The following is a 14,081-nucleotide window of genomic DNA, read 5'->3' as shown; positions in this document are numbered from 1 at the left end:
ACAAATTTTCTTTCCTGAGTGACGTGGCACCGACGCATGGGCCATCAATCATTGGGCTTTCGGCGTCCTGCCGTGTATGGAGCCGATGTTACGTGACTCGTGTACCGTGTTTTTTCAGTAAATTAACGGACAACCCGTGCTTCTCGTCCTCACTTTCGTCCGCATTGAAGATGGATAGAGGTTTTGCCACGGTAACGCTGCGAATGCTCGTGTCCGGAAAGGCTAAGCATGTCAATAAAAGAATCAAACTTAATTGATCAAACAACGGTGAAAATTGAAAATGCTTTGCATTATCTCAATACTATGTTCACTGAACCTCGGCACATAGAATTTTCAATGTTTATGCTACTCTCTGCAACGAGGGATGACCATGTAAATTTTGTGAAAAAGCATTTCTTTTGCCTTTGATAGTTTAGTAACACATTCACTTACTGCTACGCTTTTATTTACTATTAAATTGTGTTTAATGTTTTGGACATTTCTTTTCCTTTCCGTATTTTCTTTCTTTTTCTAATTTATAGAAATACTTGTCTTCCAAATAAGAAATAATTGTTCGACATTTTAACAGGCCAAGCGAATTTTAGATGTCTTAAAAAACACGAAGTGCTCATAACAACACGTATAAACATATCCCTAAGCATAACAACAAAATCCTTGTTTTGCCAGTAAATTTTCACTTTCCTGTCTTTGAGTTTCTGATAAACGCGTGAGAGTTTCCTCATTGTCTTCATGAGGAAACATTAACGATTAACATTAACTACCCAACAATACATTGTTAAACGTACTTTAATTAAAAATGCCACGAATATAGAAACTCCAAAAGGATTCCGCATTCATAGATTGCAATTCGTGCAATTGGCTCGTCTATATGAAGAGCTAAATTTTGTTTGAAGCACACCAATTAAAAGCTCCAACGAGTGCAACTTTTACAAATGCAATGTAAATGTAACATTTTTCGCTCGGAAAAATCAATATGGCTCACCACGCCAAAGTGAGATAACCGGTTTAAGGACAGGGACAACACATCGACCCGGGCTTCAACCCAAGGCAACATCAGCGGGGGGGGGGAGGGGGTCAGTAACGATACAGACATTCTGAAACACAACGACCACAACGTTGTTTGTTAAACGTTTTTTCGCCATCGCTTTTCGTGCGGTGTACGAGATTAAATTTAATTTTCATCGGCCATTACCATTAAAGCACGTCGAACGTAATGCGTTCCTGGCCACTCGCCGCACGTCTCGCTCGGCAGCCTGCTTTCACTCGCACCCCCATCGCTCGAGGACTCCAAGGACCGTCGCACGTTGACACTCACCCAGACAACATGGCGTCGCCGGGAGGGCGAAACCATGCTCAGAACCCCCGGCCCCACTGGCAGCACGGTCGCGCGGTCGTCGAGGGCTTTTGGGCTTTGCTTTGGTTTATTTATTCTCATCCGCGAGTCCGCGTGCGAGACAAAACATCGATCCACACCAAGGACCACTCCGGTGGTGGCGAAACGTGTTAATGACGTAAGGCGAGGGCAATCAAAAATTTAGGCCCCACGATTGCGGGCCCAAACCCCAAAACTGACGGCAGCCACCCGTCTTGAATGGGCATTTTTCGCCAAAACCTAGGTTGGTGTGCGAACGGAGATGGAACCTACCACTCGAATGCGGCAAATTCTCAGCATAACGGCGGGCAAGATCAAAGTCTCGCCGAGATTTCGTTCGTCGGGCCACCAACGGGTGACCATCCCGTAGAGCAGCTGGAAACCACAAGCTGCGGCAGCTGCGGGACTTCGGCGGTGGTAATGTTTATGCCACCGAAGTACTGTTGGCCCCTCCTCGGGTGAGTTATTCGGAATCGGAATTTATTTCCCGAAGAGCCGAAGAGCGTTTTGATAACCCATTTTTTTACACAATCAGAGTGGACAATATGGAATAAAATGTGTGATAAAAAATGATAGAAACACACTTAGGAAAAAAGCATTTAAGCGAATCGATCGATATCGATAAACTTCGAAAACGATGCAACGGATGCGATGGGACAGCGAAAAAAAACGCGATAATGGAACCGTTTTGCAACAAAACACGGAAACCAAAAAGCAACAGCTTAATTCCATTACTTAGCCTGGCCGCGCAACTCCGCCGCTGGCCGGGGAAAATTAATTGCTCTGCCAACGTTGAGGCCACTCTTTAATAAATTATGTCCTTTGCAAAACTTCAAACGATAATCGACGACAACGAAACGGCACGAAGGCGCTACCGGACGCCGCCTTTGCGGACATGAATATTTGATGCGAAGTATCCCCTGCGGGGAGAGTCCTGGCGAGAAGCAGCCGCTTCCGAGGGGCCAACTGTTGCCAGGACCAAACCAGCCCAGAGGTGGTCAGAGAAGCAACAACATGCTACAAATTATTATCGAGTGGACCTGGTCTTTATTTATTACTTCACCGTTCCGGCCCGGCGAGGGTGCTCGTGGGTTTTAACTGCGTTTAATATTTCAACCACCCCCGGCCAGCACCGTTGAATGTCCTTTTTTGTCTGCCCGTGCGGTACACAAGAGTTTGCTCACTCCGGGGTCCGTCTTGAATGGTCCCCACTTCAAGCGTCAACATCTCATCTCAACGACACCTTCCGGCTTTCATCACCGGGCGCGCCATCCCATAAAAGGGTCCAAGGCGAATCGCGATGGCGAAAATCACCATAAACGTTTTGGCACTGTCTTCGGTCGGCCGGCCCCCGGCATTTGATGGCTCGTGGGATAAACAAAACCGGCGCAAAGTGTTCACACAAATTGGATGAAGTTTTAGTTTTCGCTCACGATTCTGTCAGCGAACGGTGGGATCTCGCGGTCGCGCGAAAGAGGTCCTGGCCGTCTCAAGAAAGACGGGCACCCGGCGGCGCTGCTTTACGATATCATCGTTGGCCCGTCTTCTTATGCAAAGCGACACCGGCGTTGACCTCCCGGAAAGTCAAACTACTTGGTCGCGAGGTGGCGAATTTTCCAACCCAAGACACCATCCTCGGGGCGGATCCGACATTGGGGATGCATTGGGGCCCGGTTGAGTTATATGGGTCGCCATCGTGTCGGTCTCCGGGGTCATAAATCGGGCCGTAATAACAGTGCAAACTTTCGTTACGTGCGAAACTTTACGCGGTCGTCCATCCTGGCCCTGGATGATGGTGGTAGAGAAATCGTAAATTACGACAAACACTTGTCTTACGGCTACGGCGACTTCTAGGACAACTTTTACCGGGTTACATCACTCTCTACCCTCGAACCCAACCTATGCTGGAGGTGCTATCTTTTTCAATATTTCGCTCGCTCGCTCGCAACGGGCAAAGTGCTAGACGGCATTCCGCACAGCTGACGGTGTGAGCCAGCATTAATCGGCTGCACCCACACGTGGGTTCAGCGAGCACCCGAGGGCATCGGGGTATCGGATCGAGCGGGCATAAGTTTCGCCGACATCTATCCCAACACTGGGAATCGTAAATCATCGGTCACGGCAAGGCTCAGCCACATGCGCGCCTGTGCAGCTCGAAAGCCCCGGGATGCTAACTCGATAGACACGGAGAAAACGGGGCTATAAAATTACATAAAAAAAGAGCGTCGCTCTGCAAGGACCCCGGGAAGCAAACATACGCTAGCTCGCGCCGTTCAGACGTTCAAACAATGTAACACGATAGGTTGGGTAAAACCGAAAGCTTAGTCCGTTTTTTACGTAACCATTCCTGTGACTTATCAATCAAGCTATAAACAAATTAAAAAATCGTGGCAGCTCTAAATATTTCAAACAAAATCACTGGAAGTTGAGATTTTTGAGAGGCAACTAATGACTGACTTTTAATGATTCAATGAATTCAATGAAGATAAGTCATTTTTAGTCGTTGAAAATCAAAATTGAGTTGAATCCATCTTGCGAGAGCATTTGGTGATTTATTTCCTGGTTGAAAACTCATCTCGGACGGTTGTCGTAAATTGTTGAAGAGAGCAAGCTAATCTGCTCTAGTGTGTCTCTAGAGTTCATCTAAGTACTGTCTCAGATGTAATCTTTAATACGATTAATTTCAGCATTGAAACGCTTTTCGAATGTCTCGAAATCGATATAAACATCGCGACAATACTTTCACATTGGCCTAACAGTTACGCACAAAGCTTTGAAGGAACAATCTTCACCCACTCCGTTGTGCGAACCGTAAAACCTTCTGCTTTTCCGGTGGGCGGTCCAACAAGCAAAAAAACAAAAGAAACAACAACGATCACCGGCTCCAGTGCTTTCGCTTTCTGACGGTTCAAACCAATCGGCGGTGATCCTTGCAGCGCACCGATAGTCGAAACCAACGCGCCCTCAAAAGTTGGGCCGACCGAGGCGAATGTTGGTGCATAATTTATGGCCCAAGGACAAGGACGCAAACCCAGGCGGTAGGCCAAAAAGAGGGGAACGGCAGAGGACTTTGACGGCTGGGCGAACCTTCGGCGAACCGGGTTCGCCCAATCCTCGCCGAGCTGGGTGCATGTTTGATGTATGAAATTCATCCTGCACCCGCGCGCGGAATAATTCATTCGAATTTTCCTCCCACTTTAAGGCGAATAATGGAGCGTTTTTGTTGAAAGTTTGCTCCGTACACGCCCGACCAGGAAGGAAGCATTTTTGGGATCACACACCAAAAAAAACCAAGAAGAGAATGAATGAATATTTTTTGTTTTAATTAAACCATAGGCGCCATCGCGCGCCTCCGAGGCGCGCTTTTATGTGCGGCAGAAAATTCTCGGCAGATTATTTGGCGCTTTGAAATGTTCGTGCTCTCGTTGCACCTTCCACCGTGCTCGTCAAACAATGTTACGGGGAAAAAAGAGGAAAATAATTTTATACGCAAATTAAACATCGGCCCCAAACGTGCTTTAGACGAGCATAGCGCATAGCGCCACATGCCCGAAAGCGGCGCTAAATTGGCGAGCAGTCCTTCGGAGAAGCGTCAGCACGCGGCGGATTGGGCCCCAACAGCAAGGCGCCAGACCGAAGGTAAACACCGGTGATCCTTTGGCGTTGCATTGCCACGGTTTGCCTAATCGCATAATGGGCCGCCGTCGTGAACATGATTCCGACCCCGTTCCGTGCGTACCGATGAGCCTTCACGAGCGCTTTCCTGTTCAACAATGGCATGGGAAGATTGCATTTTCAACCGCGGAATATGCTGCGAAGATTATATGAATATGAGTTTATTTGCTAACTGCATCTTAATGCAGCCGACTGGATTAATGCATCATGAATGTTACGCTGCAGGCCATATGATTACTGTTCCTCGAGTAAAGTGGGAAAGTGCACTCGCGCCAGGAAGTCGAACATAAAATAACCCCACAATGTTAATTTATTGAACATAGGCAATGAAGTGATTGAAAATTATTTTTTTTATCCTTCCCAAACTAATCAAAAGTTTCAGCGATTCTGCAATAGGTTTACCAGCTCTAGAACTTGTAAACCGGCATGAAAAACAGATGGCTCTACCTGTTCTAATTATGCTTTTTTGGCAACATTACCTTGTTTCGACATCGAGCATAGGATTTAAGGTTGGAAATAAAATTAATTTGGTTGCAAACTCGTTCTTTGAAAGGGTTAGACCATATCAACTTTTGTGCATGAAAATGACGTAACTGTAAGAAAGTATCCTTTATAAGGCTCGCCCTATGCCTTTACTAGGAGCGAGTGACACCAGTCGTCAGCAGCCCATCAAATCCTTGAAATAGTCGCCGAACTTACCTCTCATCAATGTTTCGAGCACGCATGAGCGGTAGATTTCGCGATGGGGTCTAGGCAAAAGCCCAAGCCAGTAAAGCGTTAAAAGGCAGCCGATGTTCCGAGAGTAACCCTACAACTGCACCCATCATTCATCTAGTGCCGAATGCAGGTCACGTACTGTCAGCCATGCCATGCTTTCATCATTCACTGATTTGTTGCCGCCCCGGCGTAGAATTCACATTTCGTGCCGATTCGTTCGCTCACCGCAACCGCCGTGTGAACGTGGCGGGTTGTTCATTACTTCATCTTGAAATCCCCATTCGGCAGCCCGCGCCCGAACAGAGCTCGCTTTCTGTCCCATTCTGCGTGTGGCTTTGTGTGTGGCTTAGACATCATGTGCTTTTCTTTGTGATTCATGCTCCCCATCGCGCCCTCTCGCCACCAACCTGCTGTCCATGCAAAATTTCAATTCACCCGCTCGATGTGTGTGTTTTCGTGTATGTGTGCGCTTTTCCCGTGATTCCTTTCGAGTGGCAAACCACGGTTCGCAAGAGGTGAGATCCTTCGATTTGTTTGCCGCGCTTTTCTTATTTCTTTCCCACCATTCAAGTGTACTTTTCCCCATTCAGGACGTCGCCTTATTGGTTTTTGTCGTTCGCAATCGTCTTTCACGTAATACATGGAAGAGCATTACGATGGGAGATTATGCTCACAAATCTCGTATTTCTCTGACTTCATCCGGTAACGTATTATAAGTTCTCTGCAATCCTGCCCGGTATTGGCTTAGACCAGCCCAATCCGCTCATGGTGCACTTCACATCTGTACACCGTCATCGAACGCATGATGAATCTCTTTACCAACCAGCAAACAGTTCCGCGCTCGATCGCGCTTCTCTAAATAGTTTATCTCTGATTTTACCTTTACAACATTCTTAACTATATTTTGATTGATGTCATTTTTTCTCCATGTCTGCTTTTTTTCTTTCTCTCTTTTTTCTTCTTTCTCTCTCTTTCTCTCTCTCTCTCTCTTTCTCTCTCATTCTCTATCTCTCTGTGGCACCATTTGTCGTGTTTATCGAAATAATTTGCCCAAATTATTAAACTCGTTTCGGATTGCATTTGAAAAACAAAACCATTTGCTATCAATCATTTTCGATTACATCTACAACACGCGCAAATAAAAATGCAAACAATACACAACACAACCGGGGGCCGGTTCCGATGGACACACGAAACAACAACCAAATACTCGCCACAACCCACAACATACCGACCTCGGATCGATGGTCCCGAACGGATGGCCTCTGTTCGCCAACAACACGGGCACCGCCGCCGTGTCGTCGGTGCAACACAACACTACACCACCACCACACCACCACCACCGACACTGCCAAACACCAATTCACACGTCGTCGGTGTCGATGTTTTCCCTGAATCCGGTGGCCGATCCTGCGCGACCCGACACGACAGAGCGACCCTCGGCCAGGGCATACGGACCGGCGGCGGCACGGTGATTCCCATTTCGAGCGGAATCGGCATGATGGCCGCGGCTTCGGTCGGTTCCGATCGGCGCAATGCCGGGAGCCTGCGCGTAAGTACCACTGGAAACCCTCCTCCGAATGCTCTTTCCGCTCCCTGTTCATCATTTGCCGGCGGGTTCTCGCTCTTTGCATGTATCCTGAGTCAGTGAGTGTTTCCCCTGGCTTAAGTTTGGACTAATTACCCTGCACTCCTTTTAGATCCTTCGTAGATGCCTTTCATAATTCTGTGTGCTGCTTGTTAGGCTAAATTAGTGTACAATTCAATTTGGTTAAAGGTTTCGCATTTTTCGCACATTTCTGTCACCGGCCTTTGATAGAATGGGCGCACTGAAAACATTCCACAAACACGAGAAACAGAACAACTTCAACACTAACACACCGTTGCAAACGTGAAACAATAGAACCTCTAACACAACGACTCAGCCACTGTTGGCCGTGTTCGATTAACTTTCATTTCATCAACAAATCCAACCAGCATGTAAAATGGAACCTCTTAAAACAGGCGATGGTGTTCGAACAAATTCCGCAGCAAACCAATCTGTTGCTCACATCGACAATTGGTTGGTCGATCCACACGGGGACTAACCTTTCGGTTCACTTTGAAATGGAAAACAAAAGAAAGTAACCTCTTTAAAACAGTCATCCTCCAAACACTTGTAACGTCTCACAAAGGAAAGCAAACGGCCTTTTGCTACCGGATGTTCCGTCAATCCCTGTCCGCCAGCACCGGCTGCCAAGCTACTAAATTCGCACGTTTTACTTCGCTCACCGCAATGTTTTGGGTATGTTTATGCTCTCTCAACGGAGGGCCACGAAAAAAGAATTAAAATCCGATTTCAACGATCCCGCCGCACCGTAAACCGATCGGTGGCCGGCAACCGCGCGTCTCCATTTCTCTCCAGCCAACACGAGGCTAGGCGAGAAAATGTGGCATAAAGAGTGAAAATTTATGAAAATTCACCACCCCCCGGGAGTGGCCCGCGATGCCGTTTGCTTTATGTGCCTCCAAACAACCTTCGCGCGTTGGCCATAAAAACGTAACACACGAAAACCCGGGCCGTAACTTCCGCGGTCGGACGCGGGCTCCAGGATTTATGGGCGAGAAATTGAATTCATGCCCCTGCGGGCTGCGGACGGAATTGCGAAGCAATCACTGTCAGCGGCCACGGCACACCGCTGAGAAGATGAGCAGCTGTCCTGCCGTCCGGCCGTCTCCGAAAGAAAAAGGAGCTCCACCTATGCCGTTTCGCCGTGTGTCGTTCGCCTTGCAGCCGCCGGTGCCACTTCCCAAAATCCCACGGCCTCTCCGTAAGATTTCCTTCGCCCTCCAGAAACTCATTATTAGCCCATCGTGTGCGCCCTTTCATCCATCACGCTAAGCTAATCTTGAGTGCGGCCGCGACACGCTCCGCTGCCGCCGCAACTAATCTGTCGGTGGCTTCCCGAGACGAGAGACTAACAGATCAGCTGTCGCTGAGGGGCCGGGCTGTTGACGTTTGTGTTTTTGCATAATTGCCCGTTTGCAGGCTCACTTGCGCGCGAAACCGGATGCCAGGTACTGCCGGCTCGACGACCACGACGACGACGACGATGAGGCGCAGCAGCAGCAATGAGAACGCGAGGCTGTCGAAAAACGCGCACAAGGTCAGATTTGGCCGCAACCGTAAGGATGTGATTAATAAATGTAATTCGGAGTCGACGAGTATGCTCTCACCGTCAGGATGTTCGTTTTTTAATTTAAAAAGCAATACCGGAGCCTCTCGACAGCTAATAGTGTTTTCAGTTGCCTATAAGGTATACACATCCATTATTAGGCCGGGTGGAACAAATAAGGGGTTTTTGGGGATTATTCAGGCGTTAAATAACGCCCCGTTGATGGAGTAACGCTCGATAACGCTCAGTAACGCTGGCCGTTGTCACGCAGCGCGGTCGATCGATTCGATTTCCGGGTGGCCCTCCCAACAACCAATTCGGTTGGTAATAGGGTGTTGTCTTAGGGTCAAAAGTCCCTCCCGGAAAAACCACATTGTTACAGAAAGCAGCAGGAAGCCCAAAAGCCGTTTGGAATATTGTACGTGGATCAGCAACCGGAATCCCCAATTTTGGCCTGGCCCCAATTTTGCATCAAAACTGAAGATACCTTAAATACCTGCAAATCGATTCAAAGACTTAGCATAGCTCCTCGTCCCCACACGGTGTCGGTGACATGTTTTAAACCCATCAGCCCGTCGGTATAAGATTTAGCTCCGTCGGCTCGCAAGAACCCAGACCCCGCTGGAGGCTACCAGTCTACCTCCGTGCACCTGTCCGCTTGCAGATTTTCCCAGGATCTCCCACTCAGAACGTACACCGACGCGGGATGTGTGCGAGTGTGTCGTTTGACATTCCGTCAGATAAGACGCTCTTGTCAGCCGACGCTTCGCGGAACCCTCGTCAGGCGTCGGCCTCGGCCGCTGGATATGCTTCGACGAGCTTGCGCCTCGAATCACTCGAGCACTTGGAGCGACCTCCTCCGCACAGAAACTCGATATGTGTGAGCTTCCGGCAAGTGCAAAACATCTTGCCTCGCTTACGTCAGCCCCGGGTTGAGGTGGGTTTTGGTTTGCCGCCAGTGTGTTTCTGTATCCGGTTCGCTGCTTATCCTACCCCGGGGTTCTGTCTGCCTGCGCGCCGTCCGGTGAGTGTTGAGTTTGTTTTCCGAAGCGTATTTTTACCGTACCGTCCCGGGGCCGTATTTGTATTTTCGTCACAAACAACACCGCCGCCGAGGTGGAAGAAAAACTCATCCATCCATCCATCCGGAAAGCTTGGCGCCTTCGCGGGGATGAGCTTCGGGGAGCGCGAAGTGCCCGTGGGTCCTCCTGGGCCGCCGTCAGTCCGGGAGCTTCCGGTGTGCCAGTTTTCGCGCGCAAGATAACGTTCTGCAGCATTTGTATTTATGTGACTTCTTGTTTGCAGTGACATGCTATGTAAATTTTAGATGAGCTACACCTTTCTTAGCTTACCGCCTGGCTGGCTGGCCCTGGCTAGCGGTTGCGGTACCTGGTAGCGGTTGGTGAGCCAAGCTGAAAATTCAACACCCTGCTCTGGTCGATCCCGACACGGTGCCGGTAGTTTATGTAAATGCTGACAAACACGCTTTTCGCTTACGTGACACATGCTGAGCCTCGGCCGTCGCCCGATGGGAATCGCCGGAATCCGTGGCTCCCGGCAACGGCTCAAGAAAATTGAATTTCACCTCAGCACACGGGCGTGTTGTGGGCGAAAGAATCAAAATCCAAGGGGCGCTCAAAAATGAAAAAAAGCGGCAAGCTGGTTTAATATTTTGCTCTCGCCAATATTGAGCGCGAAAACAACACAAGCAAGCTCAGCATCCGGAGCCTTAATTTTGGGCTTGGTAGAACTATCGGTTCGTCCGGCATATGGCATAAGCATTTTTCTTTCTAATACTATATTGGAGCACTTTAACATATTCGCACAATATTCTTCTAAACTGAGTTTGGGAGAGTCCTATTAACGGGCGCCATCGTCGCACTGCTTTGGCACCGCCCATAGTGATCGAATAGAGTGATAAATTTGCTTCTTCTGGTCGAATAATGCTAATTGGAATTGGTGCTGTTTCTGTAAAAAATATGCTTAATAGACCGAACCGAAATTATAAGTATTATAAGCTACCGAGCTGTTGCTGTTCTGTTTACCTTAACTTACATCGCCGTATCAATATAAAACACGTCCTCAACATTTCATGCAGTGCTTTACAGCGAGCTACAAGTTTAATCATCTAGCAAAGGACTTCATTCGTGCATCGTAATGACATTAAATGTTGTGCGTTCATCCAACCTTCACTTCCATGTCCTTCCCATGGATTCGTTCGAAGACTCGGGGCGCGTCAATCGATCCGTGTCTGTCACTGACACCGCCGCATCGGTATCGATTGAACCCGAAGCTGCACCAAGCGCGGTACCAAAGCTGTAAGTTGTCATGCGCTCCTGCAGGACACCGCACGATGCAACGGCACATGCCGAGGGCGACGTTCCGGTTGACTTACACTTCGGTTCCTGGGCAACCCGGCGGAGCATGTTCTGGCTCCAGGCACCAGGCTCCCCAGGCCCCCGTTTATCACTCGCCATTCGAGACTGTCAATAACACTCCACCGCGCGGACTGCGACTACATTCCGAGCGAACGCTGCACGATGCCAATTTTGCAATATTAATTGCCAGAAGCGAACCGTTCCGATGGGAACCCGGGCCATTGCACTCAAAGGACCTTCCTTCGAGTGGTCGCGGGAACTGAAAACTTTCCACTGGAAGCTTTCCCTCTTAAAGCGTAAGCCACTGCTTGATGTTCGTTTTGTACCACATTCCTCTAATTTGCTTCATTACGACCGAGCTTCGTTTCGATGGGGATTTTATATTTCCAAATGCTCGCCCAGCTCAAATTGCTTGAACGATCCTGCGAAACTTTGAGCGATTTTGATATGGAACACTATTTGCCGAGAGCTTGGTTCGGATGTTTACTGGACCGCAGACCAGTACGGTGGCCACGGCGATAAATGATCTGTACGGTATGTGCCGGGCACCGTAAGAAGAGACTCGCCGTTTGCGGTCCCAACAACAACGAGTTCCAACTTCTCGAATAAAACGCCCCGACGCTTTATACACGCCGGTCGGTCGGTCGGTCACATGCCATTCGCTTTGATTGTAATTCGCATCGATCGGTGACAGAGGATCCGGTAAATTGCGAACATCAAACGAGCCGCCAGCGCCGCGAACGGATCCGGAAGTTCAATGGAAGAAAGAGAACGGAGAACGTATAAAATGAAGTCCCAAATAAGTTCCGCACGTGGATGCTGCCCTTTCACTCGGGACCCAACCCGTCGTCCTGTTTCATGATAAGACTCGTGGCAGCAGTGACGCTTTCCCGGCACACGGTGAAACAATTTCCCGATTACGGTGACGATGAAACTTTGGTGTCGTTCCACCGAAACCGTCGCTGCTGCTGGAGCCTCCATAGGCGATCCGATCGATAACCACGCTCAAGATGGTGCTTCGAAGGATGGTGTCGCGCGCACAGGACGGAACTTTTCTTCAAAGTGCTTCGCAGAGGGAGAGTCTCGCTTTGGCGACGATCTTTGATGGGAAGAAAAATCCACATTCCACCGTTCGTTTGAGCTTGAGCTCAGTAATGGAGGTAGACGAGATCCGGAAACCGTATCCCTTCCCTGGGGAACGTTAGCCCAAAGTACACGCCACGCATGACGCTCAAGAAGCCCGCAAAGGCTTTAAAAGCTCGCTCGATCTTCGTTAATGTATTGGGTAATTTTATTAAAGTGGTAAGCACTTTAGAAGCACATCAAGCAGCGTGTTTTGTGGCCGGTGCACTGTGCGATGCGGCTTTGTGTGATGGCACTTTTTCTTTTGTGGGGCAAATACGAATATTTCACCACGACATTCAGCCATTAATCAAATTCGCGAACGCGTCGGCGCCCAAGCGTCAAGCATGGCCGAAGGACGAACGGTCGGCCGGTGCTAAACCGAAACACCCGGAAAACCCATGCAACCAAAGGCCTATTCGGAGCATGCGAGCAAACTATTGCCAAACAAACTTATGGTGGCCAAACTTTTCCAATTAAGCCGCCGTTTCTGCACGTGATCCCTTCAGAGAGACAGCAGCATTGTGCCACTGCACCACGATATGAGGCTTATTTATTTTTTGCTCTTTCCGGGGCTCTTTTTAATATGCGACTATGTCGGGGGTACGGGTCTTTATGTTTCACGGCATGGGCGGTCAGCTCAAAGGAAGGCGCTTTCAACAATAGTTTTCGACATATTCATATTCTCCTTAGCGAGGCAAGCGAATGGAACCGCCATTCGGAGTCCTGCCGAACTCGTTAATAGCTAGGAATACTTTCATAACCCTCCTTCAACTCCTGGGCTAATATCGGTTCGGATCAGTGCTGAGATCCTGAGAATAATCACTACCAACCTGTTACTCACCATTATTAATAATTCATGCCCAAAATTTTCTGGAAGTTTCAAACCAGTCGACATTCAATTGTCTGAACAATCGAAAACATGGCCGTTTCGGTCATTTTTATACACAAACATTATTTTGCTTTTCGATACCGGCTCCGGTGATGATGCGTTGAATCAAACCGAGCAAACGTCTCGATGCCTCATTACATAAAACTCGTACTATATATTCATGCTGGGTTGCCTCCGTTTGATGGGATTATTAAACGCTTATCCGCTGGTCCAAGCGTGGCCCGGCGCTACCAAACAAGTTTTTATTACTGCGCTCAGCGCTGTTGGCGCTGATTATCATCGGCTTTAGATGCTCCGCAAAACAATGGACCCAACCAGCCATTCCGAGTCCCAACCAGAAGCATAAAACCGAACCGCACACCAAACACCGTCGCCAGTAACGGAACGTCCGCTGCTGGCGTCAAATAAATATTTTAACAACCATCACGAACACCACCGCAACTTTGTGTACGTTCGGAAAAAGGGCGAGGAAAACTAGCTGTTTTTCGCGATCAGCAAACCGCCACACCACGCAAAAAAAACGCCCTTTTTCGACACGCTCACAAAACGGGCAAATTTGGTATCGAGCGCAAAAACATTACTGGGGCTGTGCAACAAGCATCCAACGCGGACGTTTATTTAATTTAGTGCATCGTGCCCGAAGGGAAAAGACCCGCAATCCGTGGCCACTTTGTTGAAGGATTATTTCCCTAGTTTGCTTGGTTTGGCTGGCACTCTAATGATGTACTTAACGACGTACACTTTATTACATTTAAGGACTCCACAAAAAA

General features: G+C 48.6%; 1 protein-coding gene across 1 annotated transcript in view; it reads left to right on the top strand.

Annotated features, from left to right (window-relative positions):
• LOC131214146 (kazrin) overlaps window positions 1-14,081 on the top strand; it is a 31,124-nt gene that overhangs the window by 11,884 nt on the left and 5,159 nt on the right. Inside the window, exon 11 of the mRNA XM_058208519.1 lies at window positions 7,196-7,316. Coding sequence (XP_058064502.1) covers window positions 7,196-7,316 — 121 coding nt within the window. The remainder of the gene's footprint in view (window positions 1-7,195; window positions 7,317-14,081) is intronic.

The sequence above is a fragment of the Anopheles bellator genome, chromosome 1 (genome assembly GCF_943735745.2).
Source record: "Anopheles bellator chromosome 1, idAnoBellAS_SP24_06.2, whole genome shotgun sequence".
Classification (NCBI taxonomy): domain Eukaryota; kingdom Metazoa; phylum Arthropoda; class Insecta; order Diptera; family Culicidae; genus Anopheles; species Anopheles bellator.
The sequence above is the reverse complement of the archived record's forward strand: the minus strand, read 5'-3'. Positions and strand labels throughout refer to the sequence as shown.